Genomic DNA, 21,841 nt, shown 5'->3' on the forward strand with positions numbered 1-21,841 from the left:
ATTGTGTGTACAGACAAGCATCCTGTGCATGGGTGTGCATATACATACACATCTTCAGTAGTATAAATCAATATGAGTAAAAATATGATTACCCAAGGGGAAACTTCTGACTGTTGATAGAGCTGCACAATATATCTAAACATCAGAATACTATGAACTACAGAAAGAAAATGTGCAAGAAATCTAGAAAATGTACTAAGTTGTGAGGCAAGTGCCCTAAAATGTCAATAACCAGAGGAAAAACATCATGGCCAGCTGTGAAGACAAGATTGGGAAAGCCAAGATTTTGATGCATCATGTGCTCAGTAAGACACCCACAGCTTTGGAGCAGAAACAATACCACATCACAGGGTATCCAGAGGGGCATGGACAGCTGAATGATGCTATGGGAAAAAACCATTGGACTATGGTCGGGGAATCAGGTGCTGAGCCCAGCCCTGAAACTAAATGGAAGTGACTATCTACAGAAGAGTCATTTGGTTTGTGTCCTTGGCTGGATCCCCCACAGAATGCCCCTCTAATGGTAGATGTCTATCAAAGCTGTCCTGGGTCTTCACTTCTCCCTCAAGAAGGAGTAAATCTCCTCAGCTCCCATGGATTTCTTTATCACAGAAACCAGTTTCAGTCTAAAGAACCAGCCACAATTTCTAAGCTACCCTTCAGAGTTTAAACCAGAAACTAAATAACTCAAGGATGAAACAAGCAAACAGTAATAGTCTACTAAAGAAAGGATCATTGCTAGGGAGGGTAAGCAAAGCTCCTGAGCAGCCAACTCTTCATAAAAAAGCTATTTAAGTCTTAACTAAGCGACATGGCTCTAAATGAGGCTGCTTCTAAATGGGCTAACCTACAGAAGAGCTATTACAAGAATGGTTTAGTAATGCCAAGTCAAAAAACGGACTGAACTCACGACTCAAAACTCAACTGCAAGAATTTCTGAAAGTTCTAAAGGGCCTATAAAATATTCCACTAACTCCGTGAAATGTCAAGGGAAAAGGGACAAAATAGATAATATATATGCAAACCAATCATAATAATGTAAAAATATATCTAATCAAAAAAAAGAAAAGAACTAGATATAATTTACGGTTTAATGTTTACTACATTTGTATTTTCCTATAAAATTACTATTTTTAAAATTCCAAAAAATAAAGCTATTTTATTATTTGGTTACATTCTACCTCTAAAAAATTCCATAAACATGAAAAAAATCCTCAAAGTCAGCATATATTTTAAATTTTGTAAAATCCCACGTAGAAAAAAATTGACACACATTTAAATTAATGTTTAAAGCAACCACCATGGGTCACAGATTTATATGTGCCAGGGATATCATCATTTCATGTGTGAAATCTTCACTAGGGAAGAAAAGATCAACAGGATGATTTCAGAAAGACCTGGAGAGATTTACATTAACTGATGCTAAGTGAAGTGAGTAGAAACAAGAAAACATTGTACATAGCAACAACAAGACTACATGATAATCAACCTGCAATGAATTGGCTCTTTTCAACAATGAGATGATTCAGGCCAATTCCAATAGACTTGTGATGGAGAGGGCCATCTACATCCAGAGAGAGAACTGTGGGGACTGAACGTGGATCACAACATAGTATTTTCATCTTTTTTATTGTTTGTTTGTTTGTTTTTTCTTTCTCCCTTTTTTCCTTTTTGATCTGATTTTTCTTGTGCAGCATGATAAATGTGGAAATGTATTTGGAAAAAATACACATGTTTGGTCTATGTTGGGGGGGAGGGTAGAGGGAGAAGGAGTTGGAGCACAGGATTTTGCAAGGGTGAATGCTAGAGACTATATTTGCATGTATTTTGAAAATAAAAAAGCTATTATTAATTTTTTTTTAAAAGAAAGAAATGTGGGGTTTAAAATCCCTCAAATGAAAATGTACAATGAGCTGCATTTGTGGTAATAAGAGAAAAAAAATGACCAGGAGAAGACCAAACTTAAGCATACCTATATTGTTGTTGTTCCAAGTGACAGGAGCCACACTTGCAAGTACCATTAACTAAGACTCCTGAGTGTTCTGCAGAGTCTGGGATAACATTCTAACACTGAATCTTGAGGCCTCAACATGCACAGTTTGCACAGCAAAGTGCCACATACAAATAGTGGCTCAGTCTGAGTATCACAGAACCAACCTCCAAGAGTGGATAAAGACAAAATCTATCCTTACCAGATAAAGATTCTCTTTGTCCTGAAATGCATAATGTAACTGAGGAATCCAAGGACTTGTACTCCGAGATAATATGCTTCGTTCTTCTTCAAAAAATAAAACCTATGGGGGGAAAACACTTTTAAGCAAACATTCTCAAAATGAACTTAAAAAATTCAAAATGTGCCTCCCAGCACATACACATGCCCCAAGTTCTAAAAGAAACCTCACTGCCTTAAAATAAAAATGGGGCAAAGCAGATGACCGCTAAGCTCAAGACCTTTCAGCTCTCGAGCAGTGAAGTGTGATCCACCAACATGGCCTCACTGTTCCTTCCAACTGCTATCTTTTTTTCCTTTTCTGAGCCAAGTTCCTTGAAACTATTGGCATCCTCCATCTCCTTCCCATCAACCATCTCTTTGCTTAGTAATCTGACTTCTTTGATTCAAATGTTTACTAATGCATAGACATAAGATACCATACATCCAGCACATACACAATATTTCAGCAGCACTAGATGACTGCCAAGACTCTTCCTAAAGTCAATTAGTCTTGTTTATTTTACACTAAACCATTTACTACCCTCTACTACTTCACTCTTCTCGGTTATAAGAGCAAGACTGTCTCCAAGTCTTTGCATCTATTTTTTAAATGAAAGTTTCTTTTTTTTTTTCTTTTTTTTTCTACATTATCTTCATTCTTCATAGGTCCCTCCTCTCTCTCCAGTCTACCACTTTAACACAAAATTTAAAAGAAGAAATAAGCAGCTCAGGAAAACTAACTAACATAATGACTGACCCTGTAGTAAATGTAAGTAGAAACTATAGTTCTTCACTCCTACAAAGAAAAGAGTTCATGTCCTCAATAGCCATCTCATCAGTCATTCCTATTAGAGATCATTCAATTTTGTTCTGTTCTTTCTACTTCAACTGTTGTTATCACCATATATAGATGTCCTGGATCTATTTACCTACTTCTGCATAAACATGTATCTCACAATGCTTTTCTGAATTCTATTTATCATTTTTTACAGAGGTAAATAATACTCCATTATATTCATGTAGCACAATTTATTCAGCCATTGATCAGTAGAAAGGAAATTGTTTTGTTGCCAGAACTTGCTATCACAAAAAGAGCTATAAATATTTAGTATCTTTGGAATCTTTCTGCCTCTCTGGAATTCAAATCCAATTTTTCTATTTAATACTATTAAATTCATTTTATTAGCTACAGCCCAATGTGCTAACCTTTCAAGATCCTTTGGAGTTCTCTACCACTCAACATGTTAGCTTCTCCTCCTGGTTCTGTGATAACTGTGTATTTGACAACCAAGACATATAGGTTTCATCGCAGACAATGATAACAATAACACTGAGTCAAAAACAGATCCCTGGAGAATATACACCACTTAAAACCCCTTTCCAAGATGACAGCAATCTATTAATGACTACATTATTTGTCTCTGTCCAGCCACCTAACTGTACTATTATCTAAGCCAGAGGCATTGAACTCATGGTCCTAGAATCTGCCTAAAGTACATTAGAATGTAATCTTGGAAATGTTTAACAAAATAAAAATACAACATAACTAATGGTAATCTGTGGTTTTCTAGATCAACATGAAGTCTGTAAGTATCTGTTTAGACTGATCTAAAGCCCACACTCATATCTTTTTCACACAATAGCTCTTCCCCTCTATTCAGTCTCTTAGGAAATTAATCCATTGGTTTCAGTTAGCCAACACCTGTATGTAGATGACTTCCAAGTCCGGGAAAACCTACTTACCATCTTTTTTTCTATATAGAGCTACTCCCACCTGCCAAACTTCACACATGCTTGTCATTTTACCTGCAATGCCTTCCCCAATCCTCTCCTTCAATATCAAATCCCCACAGCTCTAATCAACCCAGCCACCATTCTACATTTACAGATGCCCTCCTACATTAGTTCATTAATTATTCTTCCTTTCTATAAAGTATGTTAGCTGTGGAGCTATATCTTGGTATTTATTTATCTTTATACAATTTTGCTTACGTTTTCCCATCATCTCCAAAAGGATTATTAAAAAAAAAAGACTTAAGAATAGTAATCCTATTTTTTATATGCTTTACAACTCACACACAGGCCCACAATAGTACTTGAAACACAGAGGACATTTCAATCCTCCTGACTAAAAGGCCAAGATCTCAACCTGCAAACAGAGCCACCTCTCTTGGAACACTGCACATTAATTTACTCAAATATTTCTCTCTAGACAGCAGCTTTGTTTACAAGAACTACCAAAACAAAGACGATACAGCTTCCTATCAAGCAAAAGATTACCTGGCCACATAATAAACACAAATTATATTTAACGTCTCCAAATGCCTGTTAAATCATACACACACACACACACACACACACACACACACACACACACACCCCAACAAACAAAAACAAACAATACCTAACTGAGCTGACAAGACTTCTCTAGCTCTAAAGCAGATGGCTGCATGAATCATTTGTAATGATATCCCCTTTTCTAAAGGTCAAAGAGATTATACAATAGAAGGAAATGACAGGGATGATTATAAAGGACCTAGTGGACTTGTGATTCTTAAAAATAGTTAAAGAATCTTCAGGAAGAAGAATAGGAATTGACAAAGTTTTTTGCCCATACAACTATATGAGGCAAAATCTGCTTGATAACCTAAGGAACCATCACTGTATAATCATAAAATCATCAACATTCTAAAATTGTGTTAACAAAACAGAAACTAATTATAAAGAATATCCATACCTCTTCTTGTGCCAACAAAGATCTCTTCTTCATCACTTTCATGGCATAGACATCCCCAGTGACTTTTTCCTTCACCACCTGCACGTCAGCAAAGTGGCCACAGCCCACCAGACTTTTGACTTCAAAGTCCTTTGGGCCAGGTTGGAGTTCCCGTAATTCAGCAATGGTCTCCGAATCTGCACAAGATGGAATAATTACTTCTAATTAAGTAAGGCGATTGAAACAAATATCTCTTTTTAAAGGAAAAAGGGCTATTAAGTGTTTCCAGGCTGTCAAAAGATAGTCACTTTACTTCCTCACCAAAGTCATGAATAAAATAAAGCATATAAAATAAGTATAAAAGTGTTTTCATATGATTTTATGTTAAAACTACTAAGTGTTCCCAGGATTCAAAAGAAGTTTCCATGGTAGCTATAATTTGAACCCCACATAGTCAGAAAATAGACAGGGAAGACACATCATGGTTTTTTTCCCTTTCTGTCTGTAGGCTGCAACACAATATTTAAAAGAATATTCATACCAGCATTTTGTCCAGTTTAATACTATTATCTAAGAAATGCAGTTTCTACCAATGCTTGTCTTTCACAATAAGTTCCACTCTTGCTTCTAGGTTTTTTCCACTCAGGTTACATGTTTTGCTCAGCTTTAATCCATAGTTCCAAAGTTTTCCCCTCCCTGTATCACTTGCAATAATTCCTCCTCTTTTGGAAGAGGGAAGGAGGAAAGGAGAAAGGAAGAAGGAAAGAAAGAGAGGAAAAAAAGGAAGGCAGCAAGCAAGCCACCAAAAGGTATCTGCTATTTGCAATACATAAATTGGCTAGCAGATAGCAATCCATCTCTTTCCTAAACAGATCCCTAATTCTTTCCAAGACATTCCCTTTTAATATGAGACTGAAAACATACATAGAAAATCTTAAATTTCAGTCTGCTAGGTTACATTGTAGCCTAGCGATTTTGGTACATCATTCACCAGAATGCATAGCTAGAGAAGTGTCCTTCATTGCCTACGGTCACACAGCTAGGAAGTGTTATGTGTCTGAGGCCGAATTTGAACTCAGGTCCTCCTGACTTCAGGGCTGGTGCCCTATTCACTGCGCCATCCTATCCCAACAGCTTTGAATCATTACACAGTACAGCTGGATTTGGAGAGCAGTGGGGTGGACACCACCGAGGGGCTTCCCCTGACATGCCACACTGCATACTCCAGTTGTGCTCCAGACTCTGCTCACACTGGAGCCCAGAAAAAAGGAAAATTGAGAAGGATGAGTAGGGAGCTCTCCACCTGCTCCCTAGAGCCATACAAATGGCCCTAGAAATACCTTGGTCACATTTGCTCAGTTCCCTCTTTGAGCCTTTTCTAAGAGCTGTAGGTTGTCAAAGAGCTTGAAATGAGTCTTCATGTAAGATTAAAATCAGGGCCCTCAACATGGCAAATATGGAAATATGTTTAAAAGGACTGCGCATGTTTAACTTATATCAGATTGTTTGTTATCTTGGGAAGAAAAGGTAAGGGAGGGAGGGAGAAAAATTTGGAACACAAAATTCTTACAAAAATAAATGATGAAAACTATCTTTACATGTTTTTTGGAAAAATAAAATACTATCAAGAAAAAAAGAAACGAATGCTCCAAACCAACATATTGCATTTTTTTCCATTCATTTTTCATTTCTTGAAAAGTAAAAGAAAAAAATATTTTTTAGTGCCGAAACTTAGGTGCTGGCTCCCAGAAGCAAATCCTGTCTGGGAAGCCTTGCTCTGTCTAACAGAATTCACAGTAAACTAATCTAAGTTAGCTAATACACAGGGGGCACTTGCTGAATATATACAAGGTTAGCTCTCAATTAGCTGCATTAAAGGAGAGAGGTAACATAATTAATCTAAAATAGTAAATAATTCAAAATCAGTACTACTGGATCTTGGAATAGGTTATCAAATTTGAGGGGGCAGATTCCCCCTTCCACTTCCCTCCTCCTTCCATTTTGTTCATAAGATAAATTTGTATTCCTAAAGCAGGCCCCAACTCAAGAGCACCAAGTTCTCACTTCTCTATCTACTGATTACAACCTTAATCCTGGCCAACCACGCTGCAAACGCTTGAGCTTAGTCACAAAGACAACCAAGTAGGTTTATGTGCCTTCACCAGAATGAACACATAACTACTAGAAAAAATAACTCATAAAAAGATTTCTACTCATGGTGATTCAGAGTACTCTCTTCTACATAGAATATTTCCAGCATAATTAACCACTGTACCAGAAATACCACAACACAACACTTCCATAAGCAAAACCCAAATCTACGTGATGTTTGGGAAAGCCATGTCACTTCTGTGGGCAAAGTCTTGGCCTTCTGTTTATAATCAGCATACATCCCATTCCATCCCATGTTCCTTTCAAATCAAGAATTTGAATTTTGCATTATATTTCTGAAGATAGATGACCTCACAATTTTTTCATTTGAACCTGATTTTATCATTGCTTACCTATAACAATGACCTCTCTTATACATGGGATAAAGCTAGAGATGCCTAAGTCTAAAGGAACTTAGCTCTGATTTGATGCCCATCAACTCTATTGGTTCCACTGAACAGTCACCAACTTTTCTCAACAAACCCAGTAGCCTTGGAGGATTCTGAGGCCTCCCCTCAACCTTACCCAAATTTATTTCTCTTCACAAAAATATTGTTTACACAGTTAAGGTTAAAAAGTGAAAATAGTAAAAGCCAAATATACTTAGAATATGTATGTATGTAGATATACATAATATACTTGAAAACTAGCAGTTTTTCCCAGAGGCTCCAGAACTCTACCACCAATACCCAAATTCACTAACAGGCTCTGTACTCTACACTCTCTCACTTGGTGATATCATCTCCTCCCTTGGGTTCAATTATCATATATAATCTCCAATCTTGAGGAGCCCTAACCTCTCACCTGACCTTCAGTCACACATCACCAACTACCATGGATATCTAGAACTAGATATTTCTTAAACATCTACACCTCAAAGGTACACCAACAGAACTCATGAGCTTTACAGCCCAACCCGGCCCTCTTTTGAATTTCCCTATTACTAGTCATCCTTCCTCAGGTTCTCAACCTGGGGGTCAGTCTCAAAGTCTCATGCTCACTTACTCGATGGAAATAACCCTTTCCAAAACCTTCTCCATGCTACTTTCACCCCATTCTGGTTTATGTTCTTTCTGCTCATATAGCTCAGGTCCCTGTCATGCCATCTTGACCAGATTATCATCATCAGCCTACTGAACATTCTCCCATCTCAATCCAACCTCCACCAAGATTCCAAAGGACCTTTTCCTAAAGCATCGATCTATATTTGTTACCTCTCCCCCATAAAGTATGGGGAGGAAGGAGGAGGGAGGGGAGACACACAACGCAAGAGAGGGAACGATAGAGAAGGACCACAGTGGGGAGGGAGGAAAATCCTGAGCAGAGGAGTCTATGTGTGATCCTAGAGGTCACAGAAAGCCCTGGACTTTGTGAAAGGCTGATCTATCTCCCTTCTCCCTTCTCCATCCCTTGCACTGGCAGCCCCACTGCCTGGAGTGTACTTGGAAAAGCATAGAGCTCAAGGTGGAAGAGACCTTAGCAGTTCCTGAGAGCCATAGAGTTAAGTGACTTTCCCAGGATCACGTGGCTACCAAGTATCCAAGGCTGGAGTTGAATCAGATCTTCCTGATGCCACATCCTGGGCTCTATCCACCATATACCATGCAAAGGAACTCTCTGGTTTCCTTTACAAAGTTGGTATTGATTGATTGGTTTACGGCATTTAAATACCTACCAAGTGAGAAACACTGTAATGAAAATGGAGAAGTACAAGAAGGCCCAATCAGAATATCCATACTCAAAGAGATCCTGTGACACAGACAGGTAAGTCTCAACACAACCAGGTGCTGACTCCTTCAATCAGTCTCCAAGGTCATGTCTATCCATGTTCAAAAGCCAGACAACCCAGAAGTTTATACCATCAATTTAAGAGAAGACTAAATATTACCGTTCCCATATTTACATTAGCCAGCCTGGGTTGAAATGTTAAAGGGACCCTCTACCTAAACACACAAACACACAGTTACCTACTGGTGTCACTAGTCACTTCTGCTGTCACCAAGCAAGACTTAGAGAACCCAAGTAGCCTTTGATTAAATGTGGATGAAAAGCTCAAAACTAATAAAGGCTGCCAAGAGTAACAGCAGGGAACCAAGATCCAAATACTCACAAAATTCTTCCTCTCACCCTACTCCTACCCTCCCATTTTAGAACAAAAATAACTAAGAGAGGGGTGGAGGTGGGGGAAACTATGTGAATAAAGACTGTACCCAAATAACCAAAAATATACTTCTGAAACTAAGGATAATTAGCCAATTTAAGGACAGTTTTGAAATGAATTCTCACAAAGAAAAAGTAACCCAAACTTACATTTTCTGACAAAGTTGTTCACATGCTTAATCTTCATTAGGGCAGGGCTGTTGCATTCTTCAAAGAAAACAAAAAGGGCATCCAGTATCCCTTCACGGGAGAGAGGAGACATCTGCTGTTGAGTCATGAAGGGTGTTTTACCCTAAAAACAGCAAACAACAGATGGAGTACTAGTCAATAATGAAAAGCATGGATCAATAACATCCCCATAAAGTAAATTACACAGTATCAACAAAAGATAACTGTATGGGCCACACTAACAGGACAATCTTGCAGGTTTGCTCTTCAAAACATCAATAGCCATCACATTAAGGAAGACAACTGAAGGTAGAAGTCAATGTAAGTGATGAAACTGGATTTCTGAAATCAGGACCTGAAGAAAAATACTATGACCCCATTACTATTCCAGCCATGCTATAAATTTAACACCTTACCTTGGACCCAGTTGCTCTCAAATACATGTTTCATTGAGCTCTGCAGCGATAACTGCTGCTTTTCTCACTGAACAAAATCCTCAAGGCTTTATCAATGCAATTTCTTCTGACAGCCCAAGAAACAGAATGATTGGGGCGCCACTATGTTTGTAGGCTTAGACATGATTCTGCCACTTGGGGACACAGAGCAACAAAGTACACTGGAAAGAGAACTGGATTTACAGCAGGGGACCTTGGTTCAAATCCTGGCCCTGCTATTTATTGTGTGGGACCAAATGCAGGGCACTTAACTTCTCTGGGCCTCAGCTTCCTAACCTACAAAAATAAGAGGATGAAAGGATGGCCCTGAAGGTACATTCCAACTAAATCTATCATCCTGGAGGACAATTTGCCTCAGTTATCCTGTCAGTTAAAACAGAGGATCTCAGCATTTCTTATAGGAATTTAAGACCCTTGGCAGTAAAGCCTACAGACTTCATCTCCAAAAAATGTTTTCAAAAGCATAAAATATGGGATTACAAAGGAAACTTAGAGCTATGGAATATTTTTAAGAAACAAGTTCATGGGCCCCTATGTTAATAGCTCTTGGCCTGGAGCATCTTGCAAGAACAGTCATATATAAAGTTAAGGTGACATTACCGACTTTAAGTTCCCTTTTAAAGAGCTTGAGACAGGACATCAACATTCCAATGTTTTATATAAAACCTCATTAAAACAAAAGTTTCATCTATAGAAATGGCATTATTTCTTATTTCTTAATATAAAACGTTACAAGTAAAAATTTTAAAAACATTAAATGTAATACAAAAAAAGTATAAAATATATAGCAACCATTATATATTTTATTTACAAACAGAAAACACAATGGAGGAAGAAAACCAGGAGAAATCAGAAAATGAACAGGGATGATAACAACAAAGATTTCAACATTATTCTAAGCTCTCCTGATGTAACATACTATCTCATCAGGAAAAAGGATATAAAATATTTTTAAAATAAATTTGGAATTCTTTCAAAATATTTTCATCCCTTTTAGGGATTTTGTAAACTGAATGGGAGTGTATGTGGTATAGTAGATGGAGAGCCTGCCTCGGAATCAGGAAGACAAGGATTCAAATCCTGTTTACCTAATCGGTCAACACACAAACCAAGTAGTTGTTATCATTTTGCCATATTCTTAAATCCCTACAACTTTCTCCAGTGAATTAGCTATCTGCCCAGCTTTGTGTCACCTACAAATTTAGGCCTTCCTTGAACCCTTAATTCAAGTCACAGATAAAAAATACCCAGCACAGATCCTGGGGATACTCCACCTAAAACCTCCTTCCCAGATAAGACTGAATCATTAATAACTTTTGAGTCCAAATTTTCAACAGGTCCAAATCTAGTGAATATTCCATCCTTCAACTCTAATCTCTCCATCTCATCCATGAGAGATACAAGAAGAACATAAAAACCTGTCAAATTTTTTTGTTGTTTAGTCAATTTTTTGGTTACATCAGATTCTGTAACCCCATTTCGGGTTTTCTAAAGTGGCTTATCATTGCCTTCTCCCTCTCATTTTACAGATGAATAAACTGAGGCAAACAGGGTGAAGTGAGTCACCCACGGTCACACTGCTAATAAATACCATGAGACTGGATTTGAACTCGGGTCTTTCTGACTCCAGGCCTGGCCTGGGAGTGCGCTATCCACTGCACCATCTAACTGCCCTGTCAAATAGTTTGTTCCAGTCTAAATAAACTATACAAAAGCTTCCCTTCATTTTCTAATTTAGTAAACCTGTCAAAAAAGGGAACGGAATGAAGTCTAACATAAGCTGCTCTTGATTAAGGCATGCTGTTCTTTGTGATCATTCTTCTTTCTTCTCGATGCGCACTAACTACTCCTTTAATAATGACAATACCTTCCAGAACTGGGACAGGAATCAAAATCAAATTCATTGGCCCACGGTTTTCAGCCTCCCTTCTCTTCCCCTGTTGCAAAACTGGGATATCTGTTCTTCAGTCTTGTTCAACCTTTCTAGCTGGCTCTGTGATGACATCTGCCAGGTCTTTCTGTACCAAGAACACTTGGCTGGAGCCAGGTCACCAGAAATCACCAATGGCAGAGAACTTCTCTCTTGGGATTCTGAATGTCAACTTCCTAGTAGCTATTTTTGCTCTGCCCTTTTCAATCCAAAAATCACTCAAAGAGATAAAAAAAAGCAACATATGCAGTAAGCATCTTTATCTTCTACAATTCATTTTCCATGGTGTCCTTCAGGCTTGACAAAGATCCTACTCCCTACAGAACTGAGTCACACTTTTCATCTGGTAATCTGTCCTTGTTACAATCTTCTATGAAGAAAGAAGGAAAAAAAGCATTTATTAAGCTCCTATTATATGCCAAGCACTATGTTTTACAAATATCACATGACAACTGAGAAGTGGATGGTTTTATTATTATTATACAACAGTCAAAGAAAGTGAGACTGAAGGAAATTAAGCTGACAAATGTTTGAGGTCAATTTGAATTCTACTCTCCCTGACTCTTGGTCCATCACTCTATCCATAGCTGGTCAATGAGTTCTCTATACATTCTCTTTGACAACTCCCTTTTCTGATTTTATGAGAACTATTTCTTTTTGTGCTTAGAGAATGTAGTTCTCATGAAATTCCCATACCTCCTGGGCAGATATCCCCTGCAGAATTTTAGCCACTGGGCTCGATATATCTTATCTGCAAACTCTTTGAAATACACTCTTCTTTCTGAAAGCTAGGATGCAACAAATGTCTACATTACTCCCAAGTTCCTTTAATTTCTATCCTAGATCTTCCCAGAGTAGACTGAGAATTCTTAGGCCAATGACATCACTACTCCAAAGACTCTTCATCCCTTTGGGGATAACTCTCACTGACATGAATCACAACCTCTCTGTGACTGATAATAGGTATTCAGGAATCGATGCAACTTAGCTAAGCAAATCCTTAGAGAGAAGAAATAGTCCTTCCTGGGCCTATCTTATAAGGCTTAGACTCATCTCCTAAGTCACGAGATATCAGGATAAGATTTTTTTTCTTTTCTCCCTCTTTTTTTTTTTTTAGGGGCAAGGCAATTAGGGTTAAGTGACTTGCCCAGCACTGTGAAGCTTGTAAGTATTAAAGTCTGAGGCTGAATTTGAACTCAGGTCTTCCTGACCCCAGGGCCAGTTATTTATCCACTAAGCCATCTAGCTACCCCAGGACAGGATTTCAATATTATATATATAGATGGTCTACAGAAACAACTTCTTATGGGTGTTTAACAGTTCATTAAACACACTAATACTTTGGAACACATCTACTTATATAAAAGTCTCTACTTTAAAAGAATGTGTTCTTTTGCACAAATTAGCAAAAGCTGTTATCATTTAGGTTTTGGTCAGTACATGGAAATGACATCACAGATATGTCAATGGTATTCACTAAAGCAAGATTTTACCTGTATTAAATTACTATAAGGCACTTTAGACTCTTTGTATAATAGGGCAAACAAATTTTTGCACAAGCATATAGAAAGTGCTAGAAATGATACAAAGAACCCATTTTAGGGGCAAATTTAAAATATGGTCTTTGTTCACACATCAAAAATTAGTAGTTATAATAAAGTATGGTATATGTTTGTGATGGAATATATTGTTCTATGGGAAATGGTGAGCAGGATGGTCTCAGAAAAAAAAAAAAAAAAACAGCAGAAAATCCTGCAAGAACTCAAGCAAAGTGAAATATACTGTATACAAAGTAATAGCAATGCTTTGGGATGACCAGCTGTAAATGATTTTGCTATTCTCAGGAGTACAATCATTCACAACTACTCTGAAAGACATTTTTATGAAAAATTCTATTCATATCCAGAGAAGGAACTGATTGTGTCTGAATACAGATTGAAGCATTCTTTCTTTTTAATTTAATTTTTCTTGAGGTTTTTTATTTTCATTAGTATGAGAGATCTATGTTTTCTTTCACAGCTTGACTTTTGTGGAGATGTTTTGCATAACTTCACATGTGGCTTTTTAATTGTGAGTGGGAAAAAGGGAGAGAAGCTGAAACTCAAATTTTAAAAACAAATGTAAAAAAAAAATTGTTTTCAATTTAACTGGGGAAAATATGAAATAAATAAAATTTTTAAAAAATAAGCAAAATCAAAAAATAAAATAAAATATATACAAAAAAAATTTTTTTAAAACCTAGTAGTTATAATTTTTCCTATTACACATTAGGTTCACTGTTAGTTCTTAGGAATACAGGATCTAGAATGACCTTTGGGGTAACCTAGGCCAATCTCTTTATTCTATAGAGGAGATAGGAAGGAAAAGTGTCTTATACAGGATCAAATAAAAGAGTCAGAATTTGAACTCAAGTCCTGTCTTCTAATCTAGTATTCTCTCACATAATTTTCTCCTTCCTTTCACAATAATAAAAATAACCAGCCATATTTCTTGGTAACCAAGAATAGCACCATTATCTCCATTTTATAAAAGAATAAACTGAGGCTCAGAGAAAGAGCATCATTTGCCCACTCATTCAGCTAATTAGTGCTCAGACCTGGAACTAGAACTTAAGATTCCAAATCCAACTCTCTTCCCACTAGATCACTAGATCTTTTTGTTCCTAGTTGAAAGAACCATGGTCAATGTGCCCCTGTGACAAAAATGGAGGTAACAGAGTGGAACACTTGAAAGTCTTACCTGGAATAGAAGATTCAGCCTGGAGGCTCGGCTGCTGATGGGCTCAGCTGCACTTGGGGCCAATGGGCTGCGCACGCCATACTTAAACTTCAACATCTCCAACACTTATCCTGAAGAACAAACAGGTGTGAAGACAGGTTTGCATTTAACAGACATGGCTCTTAGCAGTTCATAGGATTCTTATCTGTAAGAAGCTGTGTCAGAGCCAGAAGGCATCTTGGAGCATTGGATGAAAGTTTCAGAAGGACCCTCTTAGAAGGCAGAACAACAGCCTTGGGAAGTTAACACTTAGAACAGGAATGACCAAGCTAGAAGGGACCTTGAGAACACAGAACATCAGAGCTGGGACGGACCTTACAAGACCGAGTGTCAAGGTGTCCCCTCTCCAACCTCTCAATGGCAAAGACCATTATCCCATACTTTACAGAAAAAAATGGAGGCCATTTGCCATGAGTTCTCTCTTTTCCCTCTCCCTCATCTCTTTTCACTCACATGCTTTCTGCCATTCTCTCGTCCTCATTCCTGTCTCAAAGGGAGTGGTCTTACCCCTTACCAAGGCTAACCCCTCTACTCTTTCAAGCAACCCCCTTCCATCGCATCTTCTCCGGCAACCTCACACTTTCACATTTTCATCTTCTCTCTAGCGCCTCCTTCCTTACTGTCTACAAACACGTTCATGTCTGCCCTTCCCTGAAAATGCCCTCACTTGATCTTTCCATCCCCAATAACTCTCATTTGTAAGGGTGCCCTCTGTAATTAAACTCTACAAAAAGACCACCTACAAAAGTTGCCTCCACTTTCCCTCCTCTCACTCTTCCCTTTATAATCTGACTTCTGACCTCATCATTCCACCAACCCTGCTCTCTAAAAAAGTTACCAATGATCTCTTTGTTGCCAAAGCCAAAGGCTTTTCTCCATTCTCATTCTCCTGGACCTCTCTGCCGCCGCCATTAGAGAGTGCCCATCACTCTCTCCCTTGGACCATCTCTTCTCTCTAGGATTCCAGAACATCCCTCTCTGGCCGCCACTTCTGCCTCCTCTGATGAAACCTCCGCCAGATCATGCCATCTAAACATAGATGTGTCCCCCAGAGTTCCATCCAGGGCCCTCTTCTTCCTCTATCAGTTCCCATGGATTTAATGACCATCTCTGATGATTCCCAAATTTATCTATCTATCCTTGCCCATCCTCTCTGCTGACCTCTAATTTCCCATCTCCAACTATCCTGGTTATCTCCAAATGTTTATCCAATAGACATCTCAAACTTAACATACCCAAAACTGAACCTTTATCCCTAAATAGCTCCCTTTGACCTTACCATCCTCCCATTCCTCAGGATCAAAACTTAGAAGTCACCCTGACTCCTCACTCTCTCTCACCCCATCCCATCCCACCCCATATTCAAGCCATTGCCAAGACCTGCCAATTTCACCTTGGCACAAAGCGCTAGGCCTAGAATCAAAAGACCTGAATTCAAATGCAATCTCAGACACTTACTAACCCTAGGCAAGTCACTTCACCCTGTCTGCCTCATTTCCTCATTCGTAAAATGAGCTAAACATGGAAATGGCAAACCAGTCCAGCATCTTTGCCAGAAAACTCCAAGTGCTTTGGATGCAACTGAACAACTAACAAAATGTCTCTTGAATACACCTCCTTCTCCCCTGACTGGGGCTGACCATTATCACCTCATACTGGTGATATGGACTAGTCTAACAGCCAAATGATGGGCTTATGGGCCTGAGTTTCTTTCCACTCCAGTCCATCCCCCACTCAGACACCAGTGATTTTCATAAAGCACAGATCCGGCCAAGTCATCCTCTACTCAGAAACTCCAATGGCTCTTTACTGCCTCCAAGACCAAATACAAAAACCAGCTTGGTGCTAAAAATCCTTCAAAAACTAGTCCCCTCCTACCTTTCCATAGTTCTTACAACTCAGAACTTCTTACACCTCCAGACCACGTATTCTCTGACCCAGTGATATTGGCCTTCTCCATACCCAGAATTAAATTTAACTTTCTATGGGAAACTTTCCAATCCCCTATTAGATTGTGGGCTCCCTGAGATCAGGGACTGTTTTTTATCACATATAAATATATATATATATACACATACACATATCTCCAGTACTTAGCACAATAAGTGATATAAAACAGATGTTTAAAAATGATGATACTGAACAGGGAGAAAGCCTTAGAACAGAAGATGTCAGAGCTGGGAGTAATTTAGGACTGAGAGTGTCACATGGGAGGGCCCTTAAAACAGGGGGGGTCAGATGGGACGGACCCTAGTACTGGGACGGACCCTAGAACAAGAGACGGTCAGGGTTGGGAAGGGCCTTAGAACAGGGAATGCCAGGATGGGAGGGCTTTAGAACATGGAGTATCAGGGAGAGGGAATTTAGAACAGGGAATATCAGAATTACAAGTGACCATAAAACAGGGAATGTTAGAGCTGGGAGGGGCCTTAAAACATGGGGTATAAGACAGAAGGTCTTAGAACAAGGAATGTCAGAGCTGGGAGAGGCCTTAGAACAAGGAATGTCAGAGCTGGGAGAGGCCTTAGAACAAGGAATGTCAGAGCTGGGAGAGGCCTTAGAACAAGGAATGTCAGAGCTGGGAGAGGCCTTAGAACAAGGAATGTCAGAGCTGGGAGAGGCCTTAGAACAGGGAATGTCAGAGATGGGAAGGGCCTTAGAAAGGGAATGTCAGGGGAGGGGCTTTAGAATAGGGAGCGTCAGGGGGAGGATCTTAGAACATGGAGTATCAAGGAGAGGGGCTTTCGAACAGGGGTTATCAGAGGAAGGAGCCTTAGCACAGAGAAGGTCAGAGCAGGGATAGATCTTAGAACAGGGAGTGTCAGAACTGGAAGAAGCCTTAAAACAGGAAATGTCAGAGCTGGGAGGGTCCTTAAACACGGACTGTAAGAGAGAAGGGTCTTAGAACAGGGGCTGTCAGGGTGGAAGGGACCTTAGAATAGAATGTGGGGGAGGGCTTTTTATAAAAACTTCCCCCGCTCCACTTCCCCACACTTCCCAGATTCTCACCCTCCATCCTCCCCCTCCTCTAGCCCCACAACATCCCCTCCCCCATCCCTCTAGTCTTTGCCCTTTCCTTCCCCTTCTCCTCATTCTCCCCTATTCTCCTCCTGGGTCCCTCCCCCGCCCCTGCGCCAGGATTAAGCTGCCCCGCCCCCTTTCCTTAACTCAGCGGGGCTTGGGGTAGGGGCTAAGAGGGCGTGGCGCATGCGCACTCCTCCTCTACTTTTCAGCTACCTGAGGGATTCCCGGTCCTCGCCCCAACCCCAGGAAAAGGGAGGCCCGACAAAACTGAGGCAAGGGTAGCTCCTTCTCGGCTGCGCAAAGGGAAGAAACAATCCAGCGAGTAGGGGGCTATACTCACTGTCCACGCACTGTCACGCCTGGCCGCACCGTACCGCACCGCACCCACCCCGCCTTCTTCCGTCCCGCCACAGTGTTCGAATGGCGAGGCGGAGCCGACCACCAGCCCGAGGGAGGAGAGAGCGTGGCTTCTCTTTGCTTTGGCCAATCATTTCTCAAATCCTCTTGATCGACGTCTCAGAAGACCCCGCCTTCCTCCTGTTGCCTGTCCAATGGAAATCCCTGAAGGAGTAAAAGGGAAGAGCCAATCACTTTATTTTCCCTCCGACTATAGACCAATAAATGGGCCAGCCGCGGGAAGTGGGCGGGGCTGAAGGAAGCGGGCGGCTATTCAAAGTTTAAAAGAGGCGGTTGAAAGCTTGCGGGTGTTGGAAAGCTTTGGTTCCATCCCGGTCCCCTGCTGTTATGGATAGTAACCAAGGAGTTAGCTCCTCACTCTAATGGACTTCGCTCCATTAGAGTCACTTTAACAACAAGAACAATTATTATTACCGCTATTACGTAGCATTTTATGGTTTGCAGAGGGCTTTACCAATATTAATAGCTAATAATAATAAACATGTCTCTCATGCTTACAAGTGCCTGGTACTGGGCTAAAGGCTTTGCACTTTTTGCAACATTTCAGGACCAGGTGAACGTGTGCACAGTAACAGCAACATTGTAACAACAATTGACTGCAAAAGCCTTAGCTACTCTCCTCAGTGCAATGATGCAAGACCATCCAAAGGGCTCCCGCTTAAAAATGCCATCCACCTCCAGAGACAGAACTGACGCGCTCTAGGAGGGCACCTTAAAGCATATTTTCTCCCCACTTTATTTTTCTCGACTTTGTTATTCTTTTTGCAACATGAAAACGTTTTGTTTGAATTCATAAGTACAACGGGTGTGATATTTCTTGCCTTCTTGGTGGGGGGCAGAAGGGTGGAAATTGAAACACAAGGTTTTGTAAATGAATTTTTAAAACTATCTTGGCATCTATTTGGAAAAATAATATACTCTTCAATTTTTTTTAAGAGTCTATTGTGTATAGAAAGCTTATCTCAGTATTGGAGGAAAGATAATGGTTAGTCAAGAAACAACTATCTTCATGGAATTTGTAGCTTAGTAGAGAAATAAAGGGCAGCCAAGTGATTAAGTGGATAGAAAGGAGGAAGATTCATCTTTCAGAATTCAAATCTGCCAAGTGAGTGCAAGGGATAATGTTGTAAAAAGTTATCTTGGCATGGGTTCTGTCAATAAAAAGTTATTAAAAATTAATTAATGAATTAATTAGAATTTTAAAAAATAAAGAACTCAAAAGCTAAAAAAATGTGAAATATATATTTATTGGAAATTGGAAAAAGATAAAATATCATAAAAATAAAATGAGCTGGTAAAAGAAAAAAAAAGAATTCAAATCTGCCCTCAGACACTTACTAGCTGGGTGACCCTGAGCAAGTCATTTCATCCTGTTTGCCTCAGTTTCCTCATCTGCCCAATGAGCTGGAGAAGGAAATGGCAAACACCCTAGTATCTTTGCCAAGAAAACCCCAAATAGGTTCAGAAAAAGTCAGATATAACAATCTTGCCCCTAGGGACATATCAGACAAAAACTCAGGCTGAGTTGTACCATCTCTTCAAGGACTGCCGGACTTTCTCACAAAAAGATCTGCTTTTTCCTCAATTTTGCCCCTCAGTGCTGTCCAGAAACACTGTAATACCGTCTTCTACCTTATTTTATCTAAATGTCCTTTTTCCCCTCAAATGTAAAGAGGCTGGGATTACTTAGAGATAAATATAAATTCAAATTAGGGCAGAAAGCCAAACTCTTGCCTGAAAAACAGGATGTTTGCTAACTGGGATCTTGGAGCTACTGCAATTATACTACTAATTTTGGGCCTGACAAAAATGCCATAAAACAGTGGAGGACAGACCTTTTGCAACTAAAGAACACTGTATTGTCTTTAGGGTGGAAAAAAAAAAAAAAAGAATTAATGGTTGCAATTATGTCTGATTATTTCTCCATATTGTTTTTGTTATATGTCCTTCATTTTGAAAAGGACCAGTGATGGAATGGGCCCCAGTTACGGTCTCTGTAGGTAGGAGGAGGGGAAGAAAAACAAGTTGTTACCCCAGGACAGGTAGAGGGGGTTTGAATTGTGGTAAACAGGACATGGTGCAAGTAGACAGGATATTAGTAACTCCTTAGACCAAACAATCATCTGGTGCTGCTTGATCCTGTGCTATTTTATACAACAATGAAGCCTTTTCCTTTGAGAAACTAGTATGGTATCCAGGTAATGCTTACCAATCATCTTACCAGGTAATATCTTAACTATTAATATCTTTTTCCCCTGAGGCAATTGGGGTTAAGTGACTTGCCCAGGTCACACAGTTAGGAAGTGTTAAGTATCTGAGGTCAGATTTGAACTCAGGTCCTCCTGACTTGAGGGCTGGTGCTCTATCACCTGCATACCTATTAATATTTTAATAACCTGTTCTCCCACTTCAATGGCATCATTGTATGACATATTGACTCCCTAGCGAATTGGAGTTAAGTAAGGCAGAGTTGTGCAAAGTCATCAGCTTCATTCTCCCAGAGTCATCAAAGTCCATTCACTGTCAGGACAAAAGTCAGGACTTAAATGGATCAGAATGCATAATGATTCATCTTGGTCTTTGATATCTGACAACATCTAAGCTCTCCACGATGCCCGTTTCAGTGGCTGTGAGTACAATTTGTTCTCATCCACCCCAGTCTCCCAAGGGAAGTCTTCATATAGTTGAGTAGACATCCCCTATCTCATCAATAGGTTTGAGACCTATCGTTTGCCCTCAGCCTGATTTGGCCTGTCCGCTTAGACAGTTTTATCAGAGTGTGGCCATGGTGTGAGAACAGATGAGAACTGGGGAAAGGTAAACACCAAAAGTGAATGAGCCATCCTGAAAGGGGGCTCAGGGAGCTCTCCCACTACAGATGCTAATCCTCTCTGAACACCCATACACTCCAAGTAATGAGTGAGGGAAAGAAAATGACCAGAGCCAAGATCATAGCCTAAAGTCCAGTGGTCCTCAAAGTATGTCCAAAAAATTGTTGGGGTCTCTGAAACCCTTTCAGAGGGTCTACAAATTCAAAAATATTTTTATTTCTAATATAATAAATAGCTATAAATATAACCCATGTGAACAAAATAAAAACTCTATGAACAGATCCTTGATAGTTTTTTTAACAACATGAAGACATTGAGAAGAAAAGTTTGAGACCCACTGGCCTAAACCATCCCCCAAGGAGAAAATAATAAAGGTTTGGAAAGGAAGCTCAGCCCCTCTCCAACAGGAAGGAGAGCAAAGATTGCATCCAGTTTTTACTGACCAACTCTGCCCCCCACAGCTATACTCATACCCCGGTACCTAAACACCATTGTTCCACTTAACCTGGATATTTCCTCCAGCCCAGTTCAGTGTTCTGAATATAATAAGTGTATAATAAGCATTTGTTAAATTGGACTGAATCTAGTCCCAGTCATTTTACAGATGAGAAAACAGTGTAGCAGAGAAACAGCTTGCCCAAAGTCACATGATGAGTTGAGAGATGTTTATCTCAAGTCAAAACATACCAGAAAATCTCCCAACTACTACTTCCTATCACACTATGGTATTTAATGGGATTGCCCCATGGTATGGATAATTTAACTGGCCTGAAATGCCCTGTAGTGAGAGAAAGTCAATACAAATTAGATGATCAAGAAGGGGGAAAAGCTAATTGTTGAACTTTCCAAACCAGGAATATGTAAAGTGTAAAAATTCTATGAAGGATTCCAAATCTGTAGTAAATATAGTTTGTACTTTAATGAATGTGCCTGTCAATTAACTGTAATTCATTCTGTTTGTTTCTACTGATTAGAACTGACACTGGGGCTTTCCTGGAG

General features: G+C 39.6%; 1 protein-coding gene across 6 annotated transcripts in view; it reads right to left on the reverse strand.

Moving 5' to 3' along the window:
- CIT (citron rho-interacting serine/threonine kinase) overlaps positions 1 to 18,015 on the reverse strand; it is a 149,546-nt gene extending 131,531 nt beyond the window's left edge. For 3 of the 6 annotated variants that reach the window (XM_051972908.1, XM_051972909.1, XM_051972903.1), the window contains exons 1-5: positions 17,935 to 18,008; positions 14,532 to 14,641; positions 9,390 to 9,531; positions 4,950 to 5,125; positions 2,193 to 2,294 (exon numbers count right to left, since the gene is read on the reverse strand). In XM_051972908.1, the coding sequence (XP_051828868.1) occupies positions 2,193 to 2,294; positions 4,950 to 5,125; positions 9,390 to 9,531; positions 14,532 to 14,627 (516 nt within the window). In that variant the 5' untranslated portion in view covers positions 14,628 to 14,641; positions 17,935 to 18,008. Of the gene's footprint in view, positions 1 to 2,192; positions 2,295 to 4,949; positions 5,126 to 9,389; positions 9,532 to 14,531; positions 14,642 to 17,934 lie in introns of all 6 variants that reach the window. The other 3 variants (XM_051972904.1, XM_051972907.1, XM_051972905.1) reach the window with 3 other exon arrangements.
- Between the last annotated feature and the right edge of the window lie 3,826 nt (positions 18,016 to 21,841).

This window comes from Antechinus flavipes, chromosome 1, assembly GCF_016432865.1.
Source record: "Antechinus flavipes isolate AdamAnt ecotype Samford, QLD, Australia chromosome 1, AdamAnt_v2, whole genome shotgun sequence".
NCBI classification, from domain to species: Eukaryota; Metazoa; Chordata; class Mammalia; order Dasyuromorphia; family Dasyuridae; genus Antechinus; species Antechinus flavipes.